The sequence below is a fragment of the Carassius gibelio genome, chromosome A16 (genome assembly GCF_023724105.1).
Source record: "Carassius gibelio isolate Cgi1373 ecotype wild population from Czech Republic chromosome A16, carGib1.2-hapl.c, whole genome shotgun sequence".
In the NCBI taxonomy this organism is placed as follows: Eukaryota; Metazoa; Chordata; class Actinopteri; order Cypriniformes; family Cyprinidae; genus Carassius; species Carassius gibelio.
Window position 1 is genome coordinate 31511119 of NC_068386.1, and position 18579 is coordinate 31529697.

At 41.3% G+C, this 18579-nt stretch overlaps 2 protein-coding genes across 4 annotated transcripts in view; one reads left to right on the top strand and one right to left on the bottom strand.

Moving 5' to 3' along the window:
* Positions 1–18579, bottom strand: part of LOC128030958 (lipoma-preferred partner homolog) — a 147504-nt gene that overhangs the window by 26096 nt on the left and 102829 nt on the right. The window lies entirely within an intron of this gene.
* LOC128030944 (myocardin-related transcription factor B-like) lies at positions 44–11574 on the top strand. 3 transcript variants are annotated; one of them, XM_052619043.1, is made up of 11 exons: positions 44–646; positions 1057–1176; positions 2231–2409; positions 5571–5714; positions 5837–6141; positions 7245–7383; positions 8316–8702; positions 8864–8977; positions 9153–9290; positions 9430–9484; positions 9687–11574. In XM_052619043.1, exons 1-11 carry the CDS (start codon positions 574–576, stop codon positions 10109–10111), a joined length of 2079 nt encoding a protein of 692 aa, XP_052475003.1. In that variant the 5' UTR covers positions 44–573; the 3' UTR covers positions 10112–11574. The 3 variants fall into 3 exon arrangements, with proteins under 3 accessions (XP_052475003.1, XP_052475001.1, XP_052475002.1); XM_052619041.1 differs by having other exon boundaries at positions 45–646; positions 7242–7383; XM_052619042.1 differs by having other exon boundaries at positions 46–646; positions 5574–5714; positions 7242–7383.

An 18579-nucleotide genomic window follows, 5' to 3' on the forward strand; every position in this document is an offset into this window, starting at 1 on the left:
GGAGAAATAGTAAAACATAGAGCTAGCAGCAACCAAAACTACAACAAAAAAAGTGGCTCCATGAAACAGCTAATTAATTTGAGGGAGAAGTTCCAAACTAAAACATACCATGGTTGGATCTAATAAACTCCGTGCTTGACACACACCAGTTACAGTATGTGTGTGCCTTTGGTTTATATGAAAACAGACTGACGTGAAACAGGATGCCAGTGTAGATAAGCAAACTACCTACTGATGCCAAAACGGTCTGATAACTGACATGAGTTTGTCTCCAACCTCTTTAGCATAATGTAATGTTTGTAATTACATGTCTAGTTACTGTCGCAGACTATTAGTATTATTCGTGAGGCACTGTTAGAAGAGTTAATTATGTTTAGTAAGACAGTAGACAGCAGCTGGTTCAAGATAATTACTGTCAGGAGGAGAATTTGGTGTCTTACAGGAGAATGTTACCATCCAGAGCAAACAATTAGTTCTTTTTTGCATCTTCACCAATGTGATATAGTTCAGTAACTATTGGAGAAATAAAGCTTTATAGTATTTGTTGCTGTTGTTTTGACTGGATGTTTCTCAATGCAGTGTCAGAGTGAAGATGCTGCCACTCAGAAGTCGCCCCCTAGTGGTCTGACTGCTCAAACTGCACCAGGTGATACAGCATCCACGGCCATTTAGAGTTTGTCAATAGTTCCTGACCTTCAGTCATAAAAGAATATCCCAATAACAGTACTGAAAAGATCTGTAAACTTGAAGCTGGAATGAACAGTTTGTCCATTATTCATTCACACATACATCAGTCCCCATTCATCAACGGCTCTTTGTGTTTGCAAGTCATTCATGCACTTATTATCAGTAGCTTTCTGAATGTCTGAATTGGATTACCTCAACAACAAACTCTTTTGTGAAAAATCATTCATATCTGTCTTTATAATACTCCTCCTCTTCTTCTCTCTTATTATAAAGCAGAGCGATTGATCTGCCATTCACATTCATTTTGTTCTCTCTCTGATTCTCGTTTCGTGTTCTCTCTTTCTCTTTCCGTATGTCTCTCGCTCACAGACAGGAGCAGAGCTCACAGGCAAAAGAAAGCCCGTCTGGTTGAGGATCTGAGTGAGAAAATCCAGAGTCAGTCTTTACAACTTGAACTCCTGCAGAGGCATATTCTGCCTCTAGAAAACAGTGAGTCATTGAAAATAACTGAAGAATAAAACAATCCATACAAACTGAGCATAAACTCAAGCGAAATATTTTATATACACAGACAAACACACACATATGCTTCTATTATAGTATTATACTAACATTTAATTTGCGTCATATAATTTATTGTAATTGTAACATGGTTTACACGTTAACGCATTCAGTTGCTTTTTAAAGACAGAAAACTTAATATTGTATATTTAAACAAGAGTTGGATGACATAGACAGAGTAAATATGTGCATATACAGTAAAGACACTAGACAGAGGTAAATGAACAATAACAAACTGTCATAAAGACAGATGTATTTTTATATGTAACATCTATGTATCATAATTTAATGGTCATAACTAAATAGTTCAGATGGCACACATCATTAAGCAATTTTAAAGGGTGTCTAATAATAAAATTGAATAAAAGAGCAATTAAACTTTTGTGTGTGTGTGTGTGTGTGTGTGTGTGTGTGTGTGTGTGTGTGTGTTTTAGCCAAAGTAATTCACTATCATTCATTTTTCTTCATGATATCGTCTTTGATCAGATCCAGTCAACTTAAAAGATTCCAAATATTTTTTTTTAGAAATCACGCTGCACAGAATTAAATGCAACATCCGTTGTTAAAACAGTTAGAATATATAGATTTTATAAAATGTAATTGTAATGCATATTGTGCATTGCTATTAGAGGTGAAGTTTCAGTTATTTTCCCACTTTTATATGGTTATAATACCTTAGTATACCTAGTGCATTAACACAGATTATATTCAGTGGTGCTGATAGCCTTGTCAGCAGTGTTCCGGCACCCAGTGTGGTTGGTCTTTGGGTGACAAGTTTGAATCCCTGTGTGTGTCCCCTCACTTTCTCCCACTTTGCTTCCTGTCAACTCTCCAATTTATAAATTAATAATTCTCACAAGGTATAGACATGTAAACCAACATTATATTACAGCTGCACATTTCCGCATATAGCAGCATTTGACTTATTCAGAAAAGAATTGTTCAGAAAAGCTTACATTTGCTCACATTTCCTTTGCCTCAGCTTCTTCATTGCCATCGGATGTCTTTGAAGATGACAACTCCTCTTCTGCCTCTGCATCTCCCGAGCAACTCGGGATGCGCCAATCTCCTGGCTTATCATCATCACCTGGGCACGGAGGTGACCAATCGCTGAGTGATGCGTCATCTGTTGCTACGCCCATCAGCCCAAACAGTGTACAGGTATAAGAGCCATAAAACACCTACACAATATTAGACTACATTAACTGACAAAGTACTTTTTGGCTTGGATCCTTTTCCTCAGTTTAAAAGAGAAGTGAGCAATTTTTGTGAGCAATTGTTGTGGGGATGGGTTTGGGACGAACTCAGATGCAGACAGGATGTACTGAACACAAGATTTATTATACAAAAAGGGGAAAAACAAAACCCACGAGGGGGAAAACAAGGGCTAGGGTAGACACTAAAAGAATTCTACAAAACACAATAAACAAGGTAAACAAAGACTCTGAACACTAAATACTAACAAACACTCACTGCAAGACAAAGACTTCTTAGAGGGGATCTCAATCACAGGTGAGGAACACTCAAAGTAGAACAATGAACCGACGAAAGACAGAGCACACTAGGAGATCTAAATAGGGGAACAATTAAGACACGACAGGTGGCACAGATACGGCAATCACAACAAGACTAGGATAACAAGGGGGGCGGGGCAAGGGAATGAGACAACACAAGCACATGGCCCAAAGACAAGGCCATGTGCTTGTACACAAAACACGGGTCTGTCATGATCCTGCCTCAAGACTAGAGAAAAGTCGGGACATGAAGGCAGAATCATGACAGAACCCCTCCCTTAAGGAGCGGCTTCCAGACGCTCCCCAAGGGAACATCAAACGCGGGACAAGACTGACTGGGACAGAGACAAAAACCAACAAGACATGACAAATAATAACAAAGGCAAACATGAATAGACAATGACGGGGTTAGGGTGACAAATCAAAAAAAACAAACAGGGAAGGGGAGGGGGCGGGACCACAAAGTTCATGGGGGATAGACCAGGGTGGGTGGGTGGGGTAGGAATCTTAGGAGGACAGGACGAAGGCTGACGACGGGGGGTACGGGCAGGTCTGGGTGGTGAGGGACGGGAAGGGGTCTCGGGACAACTGACAGGGGACATGACAGGAGCAGACACGGGACGCGGGGCAACACTTACAGGACGCGGGGAGACGACAGCTGGACACGGGGGGACAACATCTACTGGACACGGGGGGACAACATCTACTGGACACGGGGGGACAACATCTACTGGACACGGGGCCACATCAACAGGACACATGACTACAACAGCAGGACACGGGGCAACACTCTCGGGACACGGGGAGACAACGGCAGGACACTCGGGATTTCTGGGGACAGGGTCTGGGGACGAGACAGGACTGACGGGGACTTCTAAAATCTGAACAAGACGGGACAAATAATCAGAAAAAGACTTTACAGCTATTACAATGGGCATCTCCTTGCGAGATGAGACCGATTGTAGTAAAGCCTTGGCTGCAGAGTCGGCCGCGGCTCTCTCCTCCGCCCTCGTGACTGCTGACTTAGTGACAGTTCTCATCTTTGCCGGCCCGGGCACGCCAGCGCTCACCGCTGCTGGCTTGGGCACAGTCACCGCTGCTGGCTCGGGCACGCCAGCGCTCTCCGCTGCTGGCTCGGGCACGCCAGCGCTCTCCGCTGCTGGCTCGGGCACGCCAGCGCTCTCCGCTGCTGGCTCGGGCACGCCAGCGCTCTCCGCTGCTGGCTCGGGCACGCTCACCGCTGCTGGCACGGGCACGCCAGCGCTCACCGCTGCTGGCACGGGCACAGTCACCGCTGCTGGCTCGGGCACGCTCACCGCTGCTGGCTCGGGCACGCCAGCGCTCTCCGCTGCTGGCTCGGGCACGCCAGCGCTCTCCGCTGCTGGCTCGGGCACGCCAGCGCTCACCGCTGCTGGCACGGGCACGCCAGCGCTCACCGCTGCTGGCACGGGCACGCCAGCGCTCACCGCTGCTGGCTCGGGCACGCCAGCGCTCACCGCTGCTGGCTCGGGCACGCCAGCGCTCACTGCCGCTGGCTCCGGAGACCTCGCCGATTCAGGAGGAGACAGGGTTACAGGAACGGCAGGCCCCTTCTTCCTCCTCTTCCTCCTTGGCCGCGGTGCAGGGGCCACAGCTGGGTCATAGGTGGGTTGGGGGAGTTGGGTCTCGGGCAGGGCAGACTCGGACGCCGAAGACTCTGAAGCCGACTCCCACGACAATCGTCTCCCACGCTTCCTGGGGAGACTGATGGCTGTGGAAGGCGCCTCAGGACTCTGGGGGGGAGCTGCCTGTTCCCCCAGTGTAGTAACTGCCAGGAGATGACCCTCGGGGATCACTGGCAGCTGGGTAGATGGTTGGGACCTCTGGGGGGTACCCTGCGGCGCCTCCTGGGAGAACTTCTCCCACAGCCGGGCATAATTGTAGAGAACCCACTCGTTCTCAGGCGAGTATGGCAGGGCAACCCTTTTCTTCTCGGCGGGGGACGACATCCAACACTGTTGGCGGAACTCCAATTGGGATTGAGGAGTGGGGGATATCCTGTCTGCTGAGTTCCTATTTGGTCGGTTCATTCTGTTGTGGGGATGGGTTTGGGACGAACTCAGATGCAGACAGGATGTACTGAACACAAGATTTATTATACAAAAAGGGGAAAAACAAAACCCACGAGGGGGAAAACAAGGGCTAGGGTAGACACTAAAAAAATTCTACAAAACACAATAAACAAGGTAAACAAAGACTCTGAACACTAAATACTAACAAACACTCACTGCAAGACAAAGACTTCTTAGAGGGGATCTCAATCACAGGTGAGGAACACTCAAAGTAGAACAATGAACCGACGAAAGACAGAGCACACTAGGAGATCTAAATAGGGGAACAATTAAGACACGACAGGTGGCACAGATACGGCAATCACAACAAGACTAGGATAACAAGGGGGGCGGGGCAAGGGAATGAGACAACACAAGCACATGGCCCAAAGACAAGGCCATGTGCTTGTACACAAAACACGGGTCTGTCATGATCCTGCCTCAAGACTAGAGAAAAGTCGGGACATGAAGGCAGAATCATGACAGCAATGAGGTATTATCTAAATAATTCTCTGTTTAAATAAGCATTGCTACTAGCCAAACATAGCAGCACTGGGTCGAGCAATGATATAAGAATGGGTACCAGCTGTTTGCAGTGTTTGGATCCTACTAGTGGTGCAGAAATGACACATTACAACTTTACATTCAGGTTAAAAAGTTGGAAGATGGTTGTTTAGAAATTTTGTTTAGAAAACACTATCAACTCACCTTTTCAAAGCAGTGCAGACTGGCATTGATCCCGGCAACCGAGTGCATGAGCCAACCAATGACCATGACAGTAATGGGGTCAAACTCCATATCAACAACTGGGAGATCCAAAGGGTTGTATGTGCCCTCCCAGACACCACCATTGCTGCCAAAGGTATGCACTCACACAGAGATCTGAATTAATAATTTGTTTAACTCCTCGCCCCGTTTCATTATTTCTCTCATCCACATTTCTCCAAATTATATTGCTCACATTCTCTCTTTGTATGCCTCAAGACAGCACAGCCTTCAGCTCCATCTTCTCATTCCATTCTGGGTGGGTCCTTAACTTCATCCCGCCCTCCAAGGCCACGAAAGCCTCGTGATTCAAAACCTAAAATGAGGAAGTTGAAATACCATCAGTACATTCCCCCAGATCAAAGGACTGGGACTGGGAGCGGAGCTGGAAGTGCTTCACAAAAGCAAAATAGCAGTCAGGCTCCATCCACTGATTCCTCTTACTCCAACCTCTTGCAACAACAGCAGGTGTACTTACAACTACAAATTCTTAACCAGCAACAACAGCTCCCTGTGACTAACAGGTAAGCCTTCAAACAAAGCACTAATGAAATAATCAAAACTAAAGCTGGGTCCATGTGTACAATTTTTATTTATTTTGAATGGATTCCAGATTATAGAATGTTATCACAGTGACATCTAAAGTAAAAGCCATGCCAGACTGTGCAACATCATTCTTTTATGTCACTCAAAAATTTCACCAGGTAGACGCGATGGTGCCACCTTGATAGTTGGTGCCCTATGTGGGCCGTGTAATCCTTGTATAGGAAGCATAAACATTGCAGCCGAGAGAACTGTTGACAGTTCAACAGCAGTCACAATAGAGGACGCAGAGATTTATCACAAAACATTTAAAAATATTATGCATCACTTACCAAATTTGTAAATGCACCAATAAAATCAAATAAATCTAGGCATCACACACTAAAGTCTGAAGATTACACAAGTTATTCCAACCACAACAACCTCACACTGAAACACATGCCTCCCAGTGCTATAGATTCACATCAGGTGTGAATAAACATGGATGTACAGGAGCTGGCTAGTGGATGGTGCAACTCTGTGCTCTGGGTTATGAAAAACACAAGCCAAGCTTATTTGGATGTGGTCTTGGGTAGAGGTAGTTAGTATGGCCTCAATAGACTGCAACAGGAGTCGAAAGTGAGTACAGTTCAAAGTCTTCCTTGAGAGCATCAAACACTCCAACATATGTAATATCCACTAACTAGATGGCATCATAGCCTGACTGTAAAATATCAGGGTCTGTGGCTATCATACACAACATGAAATCAAATTTGAGCCCCCAGTATTACATGCTGGTTCTGATTCGAGGCATCTAACATAGACTTGCCTCAACTGTATATCAGGGGTTACAAAAGCCAGGGTTACAATTATGTAGTGCAATCCGGTCCTGTACAATGAAAGACGAAGAAGATTGTATGATATGATTATAAATCTTTTGGGATCCTTGAAATTGAACCCAGACAGTAAAATCATAGCTAAAATCATACAGTGCATACCTGGCATAAAAGATGCTACTATGTGATTTGAATGGTAAAAATCTACTTCAGAATAGCGTTATCATAAAGACTTATTTATATACCTATATTATACATCTAAACAGTAGTGAGAACCATTCGAAGATTTCTGGAACTACACCTCAAAGTTCCCCTCAGTCTGGAACACCATCAACAAACCCCTCTACTCCTGATACAAGTCCCACCCACCAGGCAGAGTTACTTCCCTTAAACCTTGATGACTTAACGGTAAGAATCTTATTGGTTAAAGGGTTACTCCCCCCCAAAATGAAAATGTCCAGGTTCAGGAAAGTATGAAGAGCATCGTCGGAATAGTCCATCTGCCATCAGGGATTCAACCGTGACGTTATGTAAAGTACTTTTTGTACACAAAAGAAAACAAAAATAACAACTTTTCTTCGTGTACAAAAAGTATTGTGGTCGCTTCATAACGTCACGGTTGAATCACTGATGGCAGATGGACTATTCTGACGATGCTTTTCATACTTTCCTGGACCTGGACAGTGTTATTTATTTGGTAGTCTATGGGACAGTCTCAAGTCTACCTGTTTTCATCCAAAATATCTTAAATTGTGTTCTGAAGATGAACAAAAATTTTAAGGGTTTGGAACGACATGGGGGTAAGTGATTATGACAACATTTTCATTTTTAGGTGGAGTAACCCTTCAAGATAACTCACTCTAGATCAGGGGTGTCAAATCCTGCTCTTGGAGGGTTACTTTCCTGAAGACTTAAATTCCAATCCGGCTACAAGACACCTGCATGTTACTTTTCAGTAGGCTACATAAGAAAGCTTAGGCAACTGACTTGCCTCACTGTGCTATCAGACAATGACTTCACAGGCAGTGTTTGCACATTAAAATATCTGTTAAAACTGAAGGCATTGTAGTAGACAGGATGTGTCACAATAAATTGTTTTCGGATGTGTCTTTTTGCCTTCCTACCTCCTTATTTTTCAGCTTGCAAACACAACTATAATCCTGAACACATTGATTACCTAGTTCAAGTGTGTTTGATTAGGGTTGGAACTAAACTCTGCTGGACAGTGTCATTCAAGGAGTAGGTTTGAACACCCCTGCTTTAGATGATCTGGTTTTCATAAACTGTTTGTAGAAACAAGCTATGTATAGAACATTGAATGTATTTCTTCTCCTTCTCAGGTGTCAGTTCTTCGGCAGCAGCTGCGGAAACGTGGACTCCCAGTTTCTGGCACGAAGCCTGCACTATTAGAGAGACTCCGTCCTTTCCAGATGCCGCGTCCCTCATTAACACCTGCGTCGCTTTGCCAGCTTGGGGCCACGCAGGAGTCCTCCCAACCTGCCAACCTCATCAAACCTTCGGGTTTAGCAGAGCAAAGCTTAGGTAGTGATAGTTACCACACTTCTCCTTCTTCTGCTGGCTCCAGCCCCACCTTACATAGATCCTCGCCTCCAATGCCCTCTTGTACAACATGGAGGCTAGGCCAGGGAGTAGATGAGCTAAGTGTGGAGCTGGAAATGAGAGAGAGGATGAGGAGCAGACCCAGAGAAGGAGCAAAGGACACTCACGTGAGTTTGAATACTTGACTAGGAGATGAATCATTTGGAAATTTGTAGCATTTCCTGTTAGTGGCACTTTTTTAATCTCTTTATTTGTGGTGAATCTATATAGTTACAAACACTTTAAGTATTTCATGTATAATTTAATTCCTTTTTTTTCTTTTTCTCAGCTATGTGAAAGTTTCCTTCATCCGTTCCTGCAACAGGAGCCAGGATGCCCCAGAGGGAAACCAGACACAGGTGGACAGGAACTGCTCTTTACGTACCGCACTGGTGATGGAAAAGTATGTACTTTCAGTATTTTGTGTAGTAAGACAGAATGCGAACATATTACTGAATTATTTAATTGCATTTAGCTATCTTGTTGTGCAGGAAACTATGGGTAATATTAGGCCAAATACAAGAACTAATTTCACATCATACAATAAAGTAATTCTTAGGAATTATTCCTAATCTTAGGTGAACTGCTGCCAGCTCTGTGATGCGATTGGTCAAGACTTTGATTTGCCAATGCAAATCACTGCCAGTCCAGCACAAGCATCACCTACTGTCCGGAGTCTGGAAGAGGAACTACAGGAGGCCATTCAAAGAGTGCAGGTTAGTGTATTTGAGTTTGCATGTTGTCTGCTGTCTGACAATTACCATGTTTTGCAGCTATTGATGTATTGATTACTGTTCATCAACATTGAGCACTGAGTGTTCGACTTACAGTCCACGCTTTCTTTCACCATGTTAGATGGACCCAAATCAATCAATAGATGACATTTTGGATGAGACTATTGGTTGCTCAGGTGAGTGAAATTTGATTAGTGGCGACTGAAGTTTTTAAAGACAGAGGAAGTAAATATATTGCTTACCAACTGCCAAAAAATGTACTAAAATGAAATTTTAGGTTGGGCAGAAATGTTTACATGCTTATGCTGGTCACAGTTCACAAATAGGTTATACACGACAAACATTTCAAACACCATGAATCATGTCTTTATCTTTCAGATAACTCTTTACTGATCACAGATGTCCAGTCAGCCACGAATGTCCTTTCAGGCTCTTCCCCTGACCCACAGCCTGACCAATCACAGTCCACCAAGCGCCAAATAGACGACAACTTCCTGTCCTCTCCTCTGTGCTCTTCGCTTCTTTTAGAGCTTCCTCCCTCACCTAACAACGCTCCACCCCTCAGTTCAACCCCAGCTCCCCTTCCTCCTCCCCCCATCTGCACCACTCCACCATCTAGGTCAATGTCCAGGAAAAGAAGGTCAGAGGTTCCTCCTTTTGACCCCGCTGATTGGCTGGAGTCCTTGACCTCTGGCCTACACCCGTTGACGCCCCCCATTGCCCCATTTCTAGAGAGCGATTTTGGCCTTGACTCAGACTTGAACATCAACAGAGTCCTCGACCTGATGGTGGAGCAATGGTGAGGAAGGGGGTGTAGTGTGTGTCTGTATGTGTGTATGGCTAATTGGATGCATGATTGGAAATTAAACAATGAAAAGACCCCCAATCTTTTCATTTGTTTCTCTGTTTTTGCATCCATTCATCTCTGTCAACTAATGTGACCAAACAGACCTGACTAGTGTTGACTGCTAACCTCTACTCCACGCAATGTCGAGAGGAAGAGGGAAATAGAAAAGGAGATATGCTTTGGTAACTCATACAGAAAGATCCACAAAGAGCATGTGCACATACGTCACACTTTCACAATGACCTGTATTTTAAAAAAATGGAAAAATAATATATTGTACAAAAAAAAGTGGGTTTCTCCATTGATTTGCCTCTTGCTTCAGTGCCAGACAAACTGTCGGCATGTGGCAAGTGTGTGGAGCAGCGGGAGCTTCAAACAATCTGTGTGTATTTTCAGGGAAGTGTATGCGCTCCCTGTATGTGTGAGCACGCTTCTCTTGGCGGCTTTATCTGCGTGTGTGTTTGTGTTGCTGCATACACGCTGGCCAGCATGTTCTGTATCTACAATTTTAATTCACCGTTAATGAGGTGCCTAAAGCATCCACTTGTTTCTGTTTACACTGGTGTACATTTTTCCATTTAGTTTCAAGTTATGTTATGCTTTGTCTGGACTAGTGCATCATGGGACTGATGTTAACCCAAAAGCATTGGCCCAACAACAGAAAAAAATGCTGGTCTGAGGCCAGTATGCACCTTCAGCGGGATTGAAACCACAAATTAGCTTAGGACCCAACAAGAAATGTGTTTTAAAAAAGCCTACTGTAATTAAATAAGAAAGTATATAGGTATTTGAGCTGATTGATCAGCCTGCCCAGAAAACACTGTGTAAAGTTAAAGTGATCTTTCAACCGCTACTCTTTAAATTTCCTTAATGGGACCCATATAACATCATCTTCCATTGTTGTTTACAGACATTTGACCCTTTGACTGGCCATTGCTTTTATTCATTTCTCTGGACAATGCAGTACATTACTCAGTGCAATATGCTTCCAAGAAAGGGCACAGGAAAACAACACATTTAAATGTCCAAAGAAAGTGAAACATGAACTCTTTATTCTGTTCCAGTCTTATATGTGAAAGTGTATGTGTAAATAGGACAATGCATTTGATAATCAAATGTATTGCCCTGAGTTCAGTATGCAGACAGGTGCTGGAGAATCACAGCATTTGTGCAGCTGGACATTGTTCTCAAATTAGTTTTTATTTTTTATGTAACCCTACAAAACACAACTATTGTTTCTTTTAAGCCACGTCTAAGTAAATCAGTGACCAACCAACCAAAAAGCAAACATGTCAAGTGTTTGATCTGAGGTATTCACTGATATATTTATTGAGTAATTTATTAAAACTCTGCCAACTATCCATGTATAAGAAATACAGTAAACTCAAAATAGTAAAATTAAAGTCTTAATTGATTTTCCCACCTGTGTCTGTTTCATTTTTCTTTTATGTTTCCAGCAAGAAGGATTTAAGATATCTGATGAACTCGGCATCCACAGAAATTGTGAACATTTTATTATTAAATATCTTTGGTAAATTTAGTACATCTTGTGAGAAATTACTCTAAGCAGTCATGGTGATCACTAAGCTTTAATTTTATTTTAAATGCCCCTTAGGACGCCTCAGTGAATCATTTCACTGCCCATAATGTTTTTCTAGTGTGGTGTCAGCAATAAAGTCCTGTTACTCAGTTTCAGTCTAGCCATCTTTGCTGGAAATGGACTGAGCCTCTGTGAAATTCATTTAATTTCCAACACAAGTCTACATTTGTAGATAGTTAAAACTTAGCAGGAGCTTGATTGCTTTTCTGCCTACATCATTGTTAGTGTTAAACTGCACTGTAAATCATCTGAGCACCGACGGCTATTGAAGATGCTGGCTGCTAAAAAGAAACACAGGCCTACATCAGGCAAGCCTTTTGAAAATGCCTTCTCATAGATTTGAAACACTTCACACCAATCATTTTAATTCACACCAACTGATTAACTATTCAGTGATCCTAATAAACAGGGTTTTCACATGCATTATTCATGTTTGTTACCTTTTGCGGAGCAGAATTTCAGCTTCTCTGTGATTTAATTAGTTGCATGTGTTAATTAGATCGCTCAGAATGTTTGACACGGTGTGAGCTCACTAACACAACATGACAAATCATCTTGATCAAAGAAAATATATCAGATTGGGGGAAGCTTATTAGGAGCATTGACTGATAATATTGTGAGTTATTGTAGTTAAGAATATGTGTCCTCTTTTGGAAGGACTCTACCAAATATATATATATATATATATATATATATATATATATATATATATATATATATATATATATATATATATATATATATATATATATATATATATATATAGTTGAATATAAGGATTTTCTTACACAGCTTTCTGGAATACCTGAATTTGTTTGGTCAGTCGTGGCATTGAGTTGTTTTATTTGACTTTAATTGCTGCTAACTAGATTTCACTACATGGTCTCTCTCTTTCATAATTATGGTCAGTGAAGATTAATATGGATAAACAGTATTTTGCAAATGATAAGCATTTTGCTTTTGAACTGTCAAATGGGGAGAATGGAGTAAAAAGCTGCAGTGTTTGGTAGATATATTTTTTTTTTATCTGTTGCAACTGACTATTTTCCTTAGCAGAAGCATACACATATCTGATGTGTGTCTATGATTGTGACTTTACAAACTTCAAAGCATGGAAACACATCAAATTCAGTCTGACATACTCAGGCAAATTAAGATGAATAACGTGGTACATGGATGTTTTAGTTTGAGCTGCATTTGAAAAGTAGGATCTTCAGAGGGATGAAAGGTTCTTAAACACGTGAACTGTGTTAAACGAAGATAACCATCAAATAAGCAGCCTGATCCAACATAAATCAAGCATGCATTCACCCGTCTCCGTACTGAATGCCTCGCTTGAGCCAATCCAGCGATTTAATGCTCTGCTCACGTGAACGGTATGTAATGAGTTTTCCGAATAATGACTTCTGCTGTCACGGATAACCAGCTTTCTTCCTTGGTGCTGAGTTTTACTCCCGCTTCATGGAAATTAATCACTAAACGGACATTTCATGTGTAAAGCAGCCAAGCAGAGTCGAGGTCGGGTCTGTGCGTGCGTTTTGTTTCGTCGTTCTTCCTCAGCGCGGACACGCCGGGACACACCGTGGGTTATTAGATCACTGGAAGAAGGTCAGTTTGGTTCGATCGCACACAACCGACCCTGATCAAACCCCCATCGGGTGCACGAGTGGAAGGAGCATTTAATTGCTTGGATTTGGAGCAACAGTGCATGATCAGACATTTGTAATGTGGTTTTCAAATGTCCAGTAAAGTGCACCAGGGGTCCATGGAATGTTATGTAAAACAAACAGAAATGTAATAAAATATATACATTAGCTGGCAGACAAATGCTCTCCAAGGCTGCATAAATTTGATCAAAAATAAAGTTAAAACTGTAATGTTGTGAAATGTTATTATTAAAGATTTTCTACTTGAATATTTTAACATGTATAAATAATTAAATAGGCTAATTTAAAACTGAATTTTCAGTATAGCCATTACTTCAGTCTTTAGTGTCACAGTGTCACATTTCTGTTTCAAATAAACACTATTCTTTTGAAAGTAAGTGAAGTGAAGTGAAGTGAAGTGAAGTGACATTCAGCCAAGTATGGTGACCCATACTCAGAATTTGTGCTCTGCATTTAACCCATCCGAAATGCACACACACAGAGCAGTGAACACACACACACATACTGTGAGCACACACCCGGAGCAGTGGAAGTATGACCATTGCCAGAAAAATATTAATCACCACACCTGTTTTCAGCATCGATAATTAGAACAAATGTTTTTTGTGCAGCGAATTAGCATATTATAATGATTCTGAGGGATAATGTGACACTGTAGACTGGTGTAATGGCTGCTGAAAATTCAGCAAATTATATTAAGTACATCTTTCTAATCAGCCAGTCACATGCATGTAGACATGGTCTAGACGATCTGCTGAAGTTCAAACTGAGCAACAGAATGGGGAAGAAAGGTGATTTAAATGTGGCATGGTTTTTGGTGCCAGTAGGGCTGGTCTGAGTGTTTCAGACACGGCTCATCTTCTGGGATTTTCACACTCAACCGTCTGTTTGATTGGCCCAAAAATATCCAGTGAGCAGCAGTTCTGTGGGCGAGAATGCCTTGTGGTCAGAGGAGAATGGACAGACTGGTTCGAGCTGAGAAAAAGGCAACAGTAACTCAAATAGCCACTCATACAAATGAAGTACGCAGAAGAGCATCTATGAACGCACGACATGTCAAACCTTGAAGCAGATGGGCTACAGTGGCAGAAGACCACATTGAGTGCAACTCCTGTCAGTTAAGAACAGGAAACTGAGGCTACAGTTTGCACGGGCTCATCAACTTTGGACAACAGAAGATTGGAAAAATGTTGCTTGATCTGATGATTATTGATTTCTACTGAGACCTTCGAATGGTAGGGCAGGATTTGGCGTAAACAACATTCTGTCTTTTATCAATGGTTCAGGCTGCAGCTGGTAGAGTAATGGTATGGGGGATATTTTCTTGCCACACTTTGGGCTCCAGTTGAGCATAATTTAAATGCCACAGCCTTCCTCTGTATTGTTGCTGACCGTGTCCATCCCTTTATGACCACAATGTACCATCTTGTGATGGCTACTTCCAGCTGGACAACACGCCATGTCACAAAGCTCAAATCATCTCCAACTGGTTTCTTGAACATGACAGTTGAGATCACTATACTCTGTGGCCTCCATCGCTGGATCTCAATCGAATAGAGCAGCTTTGGGATGAGGTGGAACAGGAGATTCGCTTCATGGATGTGCAGTCGACAAATCTGCAGTAACTGCGTGATGCTATCATGTCAACATGCACCAAAATCTTTGAGGAGACGTTTATAGCTCTTTGCTGAATCTATGCCATGATTAAAGCAGTATTAAAGCCACACACACACACACACACACACACACACACACGTTTTCAACTAAAAATTGAATTTTTTTAACGCATGTTGGCCATCATTCATTATTATTATTTTTTTTTTTAATCTGACATCGTTGTTGTGTAAAAGTACACGTAATTTCTGAATATTTGTGTGTGTGTGTGTGTGCTCTTGTTTTTGTGACATATCAGGACACAACTCTGTATAATGACATGGGTATGACACAGGTATTACAAGCAGGTATGACTTATGAGGACATAACCCGGGTCCCCATTTTTCAAAACGCTTATAAATCATACAGAATGAGTTTTTTTTTTTTTTTTTTTTTTGAGGGAGAGAGAGAGTAAAAATGCACAAAGTTTCCTGTAAGGGTTAGGGTTAGGTGTAGGGTTGGTGTAGAGCCATAGAATATATAGTTTGTACATTATAAAAACCATTACGCCTATGGGATGAACCCACTTTTCACAAAAACAAATGTGTGTGTGTGTGTGTGTGTGTGTGTGAGAGAGAGAGAGAAAGTGAGAAACCATGAGGAGCTCATGATCCATGCTGCCTGCCTGAGCTTTTATCGATCCCTTTAGATTCTCTTACCTTGACCGATCATAATTTTTACAACTTGAGTCGTATTCACTCCATTACACACTGAAGACAGACCACACATCAGTACTATGTGAGAGCCCTGCTGGGAACTGGAGACTTTTATATATTGCTCAGTGGTCTTGTGTGATTTTGATGATATTTTTGTTACAACGTTTCTTTTTTCAACCACATATAAGTTGCCTTCTAGTATCTTTGAAAGGTCTGGAGTGTTTTGAAATGTACGTCAATTCCTCCCAATAGCATGTCCGCATGTCCCCTTTATTTTCAGAACAGTTAATTAAAATGTCAAATCAAGGAATGTCAGTATGCATAGAAAAAAAAACACTTATATAGTATGATTTTCTAAATTTTTAACATTGAGCATGTCCACATTGAGGTCAGCCTCGTTCTACTGACTGACTCCTAAATGAAACTGTGGTAAAATGATTGTGTTGTTATCAAATTATGACAATAAAGGCTGCATTCCAGGAGTTAAATAGAAACACCATCACCTTACAGCCAGCACCTTACATTTCTACCGTTTTCAGAGAAAGTGCAATAATGGTTAGTCGTCATGTTAAACAGCAATTGTTTTCAATTGTCCTCAGGCCATGTTTGGGTTTACTGTGTCTCCATCTTTCCTTAATGGTCAATAGTCCCAGAGAGTCCATTTATAAATCAGCCACTAAAGATGAAAGAATTGATGGGTTAGTTATAATAACCAATAAGCACAAGTGCTGGAAAACCCAAAGCAATTAGACTCTTAATCAGCTGCTCTCGCTGACCCTCAGTTCCTCTCAGGCTGATGAGTCATCAGCACCATTATAAAGAAGCAGCCCATGGGGGAATGACCTCCTCTGACACTGATAAACACACATCGACAGACTGGAGACTAGTTCAAAACATTTTGTTTCTATGTTTGTAACTCTGGGGGGTTTTCCCCATTGCGTGACTCATATTTGCTTATATCTGATTTATATCTGCTAATAAGTTGTTTAGAAATTGACTGTACTTTGGATGGAATGCGTTGTTTTAAATAAAAGACAAATTTATAATATGAATGTGAAATGTGAATGAAATACTTTTTAACTTTAATTTATTATAGTCATTTACTGGTACAACATCACTGCCAAATCCCCAACAACCCCAGTCCTCCCAATTTCTTTAAAGCATTTTAATGACACATGGTAAACATATAGAAAACGTTTTGACTCAAAATACTTTTTCTGAAAGAAGAATGCTCAATACTACTACTACTACTACTACTAAAAATAATAATAATAATAAATAATTTCTTGATGATTAAAGTAAGAATTTTTTTTTTTATTTGACTAAAGTCTTAAACCCAAAGAGATATTCTTTATAAAAGTTAAGACTTGTCCACACCCCCCTTAAAACACCTTGTGGAAAACCCCCAAACCCCGCCGCCCCCCACCACCCCCACGCCCCCACATGTCTACATCAATGTCTGGGAAGATTGTCATAACACCGCCCAAATGTTTACACAAAGAAAGAATGATTAACTTTGATTCTCGTTGTAGTATTGTTGCCGCCGTGATGTCTTGAAGATTCTGTGTGTTTCATTGTGAAAGTGAAATTACTTTGTTTGGTCTTCAAAAAAAGGACACAACTAGAAATTAGTGGTTAAGTTGTATCTACAACACTGTTCCAAAACAGTTCAACCAAAATATTCAGATGTGTGCAGCGCATTTTATGGAGAACAAAGGCTGTTTCTAAAAAAAAAAGATTTTTTTTATAATTATTATTATTTATTTTTTGTCTCATCGCGCTGGAACACGGCATCACATGGTAAGAGCATAACATTTCCCTCACATGCTTGAATAATTCAACTAATCACAAAGCACTGGACAGCTGCAATCAACATACACCTTGCTTTTCTATTCGATGAGCTTTGTAAAAATTTACGCGTTTCAGAAAGGCAGGATATAGAGGAGAAACAATAATGTACTGTACATTATGTGTTTTTAACCTTTAACCGCATAAACACATTGTATTACATTAAATACACCAAATAATGTTCTTTTTAGCAACATTATACGAACCCTTTAATATGACTATTGTTTACAGTGATTAGATAACTTATAAATCAAATTACAGAAACCCACATACTGTCAAAATAAGAGGAAATGAAGCACGTGCAAGTGTTGCTTGGGGAAAAAAACACATAGGATATACAGTATCATACCTGGCCAGCAAGCAATATCAAGCCCTACTCTTTCCCCTAGCCTCTCACTTTTAGTTTTCATCATCCTGCTCTCCAAATTTAAACAAAATGTACAGTATTATAGTCAGTTTATAAGTTGATAAATTATAAGAGATTTATATTACACGTTTTAAAACACATTCGAGAATGAGCTTATAGAAATCAAACTTAAATGGGTTTATTTTGACATCTCTTGTTTGCTGTATTGTTACATAGCTACTTGTCATGTCAATTGAAACTTCTACAGTGGCAATAAACATTCAAATGAATCCAACATAGTTTGCTCTTGATATTCCATGCCATTTATGTCGAAGTATAAGGGAACAATGCCGTGGAATCTACAATATAAACATAAGAGCTCATTTGTTCTTTCATAGTGACCTAAAAAAACAAAAAAAAACCAAAACAAGACATTGCTATATTAGTGTGACACTGAATCTGGAAAAAAATGAGAGTAGAATCCCCTACAAGTGGTTACAGCTGTGGGACAGCAGGGTGCACCTGACCTGTCCTTCCCACTTTCACTTTGTCCTTTTTTTTGTCTTAAACATGGTGAATCATAGAGCAGAGGTCAGCATATGAAGCAGACACAAGCACGCGAGCCGTGTGACAGTGTTTGAGCATTAGCTGAGT